The sequence below is a fragment of the Balaenoptera musculus genome, chromosome 3, assembly GCF_009873245.2.
Source record: "Balaenoptera musculus isolate JJ_BM4_2016_0621 chromosome 3, mBalMus1.pri.v3, whole genome shotgun sequence".
Classification (NCBI taxonomy): domain Eukaryota; kingdom Metazoa; phylum Chordata; class Mammalia; order Artiodactyla; family Balaenopteridae; genus Balaenoptera; species Balaenoptera musculus.
In genome coordinates this window covers 156,279,242-156,284,403 of record NC_045787.1, presented here as the reverse complement: position 1 = coordinate 156,284,403, position 5,162 = coordinate 156,279,242, and the positions used below count along the sequence as shown (strand labels likewise).

Here is a 5,162-nt window from a genome sequence, read left to right as displayed (position 1 = left end):
CCTGCAGTGGTGGTGACAATGAGATAGTCAATGCCCCAAACTGGTAATCAAGAAATAGCCACATAAACACATTTAGAGATAGCTGAATGTGCGAAAGAAGAAAGAGAAAATCGTTCCAGTGGCTGCCTCCGGTCGGAAGGAAAGATGGAGCCGAAGACTGCTGCTTTTCTCAACTCCTGGATTGCTGTTGAGCCAGCTGTTAGGCTTTAGGCAAATGACATTAAGTCATTTGCCGAATTTCAGGCTCTTGGTCTATAATACAGGAAGGTAATAATAGTACCTACACTTGAATAGGGTTGTTATAAGGGTTAAATGATGAGCGACCTTGAAATGTTCAGGGTCTTGGGAGGAAGGTTGCGAAACTGGAGGAGGAAGAAGCTACTCTGCTCGCCCAGCCCCGCTCTGCTTCCTCTTTCGCCCAGAGCCCCAGTGCTTCGACCAGCCCGGTTCCCCGGCGGCCGGGGCGAGCCCTGCCCTCTAGTAGGAGTTGGTCTCCCCGCCTTCTTTGGTCGCCACTGGCTGAGCCTCGACCTCAACAACTGCGGATTGGGTCCCGGGCGGGACCTGTCGCCAGAACATCAATGACCGCCATTGTCCAATCACAGCTGTGCAGGGGCGGGCCGACGCGTCCGCTGGACCAACTGGAGGCCGGCGTGGGGTAGAGGAAGCTGGACCACCGTTGGAACCAGGGCCTGGTGAAGGTGCTAACAGGTCTCTCGGAGCCAGACCGAGGCGAGGGTCGCGCGCTCCAGTGGGGGGAGCCGCCAGAGTTGGGGTGGCGACAGGGGCTCCCGAGGCCTCCTTGGGCCGCGGCGACCGCCCGCGCCTCCCTCCTAACCCCAGGCACGGCACTGCCTGTCCCCCCGCCCCCTTCCGCTTCCGGGCCCACCTGACCCGCCATATTAGTTCCGACTCCACCCCTCCGTCTCATTGGCCCTTATCCAGGCCGACTCGCTGCTCATTGGTCCAGCTCTCGCACCCAAGTCATCCAGGCCCAGCCTCGGGCCTTCTTCGCCCAACGTTAGGCCCGCCTTCTCTAGGCTCCACCCTCATTCCCACCCTCCTAAGCCACGCCCCTAACCCATACAACGCTCCTAGGCCTAGTTGGGCCCACCTTTCCAGCTGGTAGGCCGCACCTACCCTGCATTGCCCCGCCCCTTTGCTCTAGGCTCCGCCCGTTTCACCCACTGCGCCCCCCTGTCTCCCGTTCGTGCAGGACCTGAGCTCCCTCTAGACTTTAGACCCCACCCACACACCCAACTCGGGAGTCCTAGTAGGCTCCGTCCCTTTCTTAAGCCCCGCCCAAGCCTTTCTAGGTCCCGCCCACAGTCCTAGCCCCTAGCATCCCTTCTCCCCAAGGCTCCACCCCAACCACCCGAGCCTGGTCCTCGCAGGCTCCACCCCCGCACCTCAAGCCTTGCTCCCTGTCACTGTCGTGCCCGGGTGTTTACCTAGCCCTTAGGTGAGTCGTGCGCGGTGGCGGTTTCGGTCTGAGCCGCCCGCCTCTTCTTCTCGGTGCGTTCCTCAAGCCCCGACGGCACGGGGGGGCCCCAGACCAAAGGCGGCGGGGTCCCCAGCCCGGATCCCGCCTCGCTGCTGCTGCCCGCGACCCCCGCCCATACCCCAGACGGCAACGCAGTCGTCCCAGGACGCGACGACATGCCCGAGCTGGTGGTGACGGCGCTGCTAGCGCCGTCGCGCCTCACTCTGAAGCTGCTTCGTGCCTTCATGTGGAGCCTCGTGTTCTCGGCGGCGCTGGTGGCCGCAGCTGTCTATGGCTGCATCGCCCTCACGCACGTGCTGTGCCGGCCCCGACGCGGCTGCTGCGGGCGCCCCCGGCGTACCCCACCCGCCTGCTTGAGCGACCCCACACTGGGCGAACACTGCTTCCTGACTCTCAGGGTGAGCATGCGGGGGCGCCACCGGCGTTTCGAGGATCGAAGAGCCTGTGTGGGGCCGGTGCGGGGGTGGCAAACGGTTGAATACAAGTCTGGGTGGGCACATGGCCTGGGGGAAGAGGGGTGTTCAAGCCCGGGGAAGAGGAGATTCCCAAGTCTCAGACTGTGCCCTCCCCCAGAGTTCAGGCCTGCGTCTGCACTATGTCTCCGCTGGACGGGGCAACGGGCCCCTCATGCTGTTTCTGCACGGCTTCCCGGAGAACTGGTATGTCTGAGGCCCAGAGGCCAGGGACCCACAGGGCTAGGGGGAGGTGAAGCCCGGACCACCAGGGCACCAAAGAGGCAGGGACAAGGGCTGGGCAGACTGGGGGCACAAAGTATATAGGGCGCTAGGGGACAGGGGTCTACACGAAGACAGATGGGGACAGGAGGCCCTGAAGGGATGGGATGAAGAAGTATCCATGTTGAGGCTGCCCTGGGATCCAGGGCGCAGCCCACCTGCTGCGGTTCCCTTCTGGGAAGTTCAGGGCAGGAAGTTGGGGTGGCCCAGAGCCCCTGCTGGGCATAGGTAGGGCAGAGGTGTATTCTGGGGACCCTGACTCAACCTCCCTCCCTGGCCCACCTGACAGGTTCTCCTGGCGCTACCAGCTCCGGGAGTTCCAGAGCCGCTTCCATGTGGTGGCTGTGGACCTGCGGGGATACGGCTCCTCTGATGCACCAAGGGATGTGGACTGTTACACCATCGACCTGCTGATGGCAGACATCCAGGATGTCATTCTGGGCCTGGGTGGGGATGTGCCCCCATCCCAGCCCTGGTGGCCGTCACCCCCGCCTCACCTCTACCTGCCATCTCACTTACACTAGTTTCTCTGACCCCCCAGGTTACTCCAAGTGCATCCTTGTGGCCCATGACTGGGGTGCACTCCTAGCCTGGAATTTCTCCATCTACTACCCATCCCTGGTGGAGCGGATGGCAGTGGTCAGCGCTGCCCCCATGTCGGTGTACCAAGGTGTGTAGGGGAGTCCGGGATGCTGGGATGTGCCTGTGTGAAGGGGTGTGTGTCTGTGCCGGCACTTCTGTGTCCACCAGTCAACACTCCAGGGGCTGGGAACACAGCGGTGAACCTGGGTCTCTTCCCCTGTGGTGCTCCCAATCCCCAATCAGTGACAATACAGTGCTCACATTTTTGTGAGCACTTACATGTTACAATTGCTTTGACAAGGAGCCTGCATAGAGTAACCTACACAAGTGTCCTGAGCTATGAAAGTGTTATTATCCCCATGGTCCAGATGGGGAAGCAGAGGAGAGAGAGGTTAATTTGCTTTCTTCTGGCAGGGAAGACATAGATAACTAAGCAACTACAGTAGCATGAGATGCCATCTCTGGCTACCCAGTGTCCATCACATCGCCTGATTTGACTTCCCAGAGTTGTAGTCATAGCTGTATGATCTCTCTTTCTCTTTCTTTTTTTTTTTTTTTTTTTGGTGCTCTTGTTTCTTTTCTGTCTCCGTCTCCAGCTTCCTGAGGGCAAGGGAGTTTTGTCTGTTCCATTCACTGCTGTGTCTCCAGAGTCTAGAACAGGGCCTGGTACACAGTAGGTGCTCAATAAGTGTTTGCTGAATGAAGCAGGGGAAATGCATCCAGGCCTGGGCGGGGGAAGCACGCCAGTGACTGTGGGGGCTCCCGGGAGCTGTGGAGGAAAGTGCCCCCATTCTATGGGTACAGTGACCACTTGTCAGAGAGGCAAGCTGGTGCCTGGGCCAAGAGGAGCGTCGAGTGTCCTCACAGGCTCAGGCCGGTAGCAGTGGCATTCCTGAGTGTTGGCATATCTGTGTGCATGACCTGGGTATGGGTAGAGTGCAGAGGTGCGGGGCCACCCGAGAGCCAGGCCTCATGTCTGCCTTCCCCTCCCCCCCAGACTACTCTTTGCACCACATGGGCCAGTTCTTCCGTTCCAACTACATGTTCCTGTTCCAGCTTCCCTGGCTGCCCGAGAAGTTGCTGTCCATGTCTGACTTCCAGGTGCAGTAGGGTGAAGGCCCAGGGCTGGGTGGAGGGTCGTGGGTGGGACTGAAGGCAGCGTCCTGCTGTGTGCTCAGATCCTGAAGACCACCCTCACCCACCACAAGAGGGGCATCCCACACTTGACCCCCAACGAGCTCGAGGCCTTCCTTTATGGCTTCTCACAGCCCGGTGGCCTCACTGGGCCCCTCAACTACTACCGAAACCTCTTCAGGTAAGACCAGACCCAGGGCAGAAGCTCAGGAGAGTTCTGGGGGTGCGGGTGGGGGCAGCAGTCCTTCTGCTTGTCTGTCTGTCTTGATCACAGGACCTTCCCCCTGGAGCCCCAGGAGCTGGCCACACCCACCCTGCTGCTGTGGGGGGAGAAGGACCCCTATTTTGAGCAGGGGCTGGTGGGGGCCATCAGCAGCCGTTTTGTGCCAGGCCGGCTGGAAGCCCACATCCTGCCAGGCGTGGGGCACTGGATCCCCCAGAGCAACCCTAAGGAAATGCACCAGTACATGTGGGCCTTCTTGCAAGACCTGCTGGACTAGTGGCGCTCGCTCACTGGCTTGCATGCACCCGGGCGTTCTCACAATGTATTTACATGGGTGAACTTCTGCAGCACACAGGTGTGGAACTCCTAGATTGCACACAAGTGTGTCTGTGGATGCCCTCAGGCACACCATCCCCATATGCTCACACACAGTCATGAGTGTATGCATGTGTGAGCAAGCACTTTGACCCCAGGAACCAGGTACACCTCTCTGTGGAGCTGGATGCTGAGTGTCCTATCTCTCCCCTCCATGAGGCCCCACTCTTCTCGCCAAAGGCAGTGCCCAGAGTTGCACAGACCATGAACTCTGACCTGGCTTCCACCTCCAGTCTGAGTCTTCAGCTAAATACTGCTCTGTCCAATATAGTACTGGTAGCCACGCCTGGTTATGTCAATTTAAATGCCAATTAATTAAAATTAAATACGATGAAAAATTCAGTTGCTCAGTCACACTAGCCATATTTCAAGGGCTGAATTGAATCAGAGTAGAAAGTTCTATTGGACAGTGCTGATGAGGGTATTCCTAGCTTAAGAGTAGGGGGCTGGCTCCTGACACCTCACCAAGGGAGGACCCTCATGGGCAGGCAGGTGGATGTCCAGACTCCTCTCCAGCCAGGCCCTGGGCAGCTCCCTCGATCTCCCTCCTGGTCATGACTCCAGGCCTTATGAGGTCAAGTTCTCTCGCCACTGCCTGGGAAAGATCCCT

The 5,162-nt window shown here is 59.1% G+C and overlaps 1 protein-coding gene across 1 annotated transcript; it reads left to right on the top strand.

Moving 5' to 3' along the window:
* The first annotated feature begins 1,152 nt into the window (after positions 1–1,152).
* EPHX3 (epoxide hydrolase 3) lies at positions 1,153–4,878 on the top strand. The gene is made up of 7 exons (XM_036845776.1): positions 1,153–1,902; positions 2,078–2,163; positions 2,528–2,685; positions 2,780–2,908; positions 3,818–3,921; positions 3,999–4,135; positions 4,229–4,878. Exons 1-7 carry the CDS (start codon positions 1,660–1,662, stop codon positions 4,452–4,454), a joined length of 1,083 nt encoding a protein of 360 aa, XP_036701671.1. The 5' UTR covers positions 1,153–1,659; the 3' UTR covers positions 4,455–4,878.
* Positions 4,879–5,162: the final 284 nt, after the last annotated feature.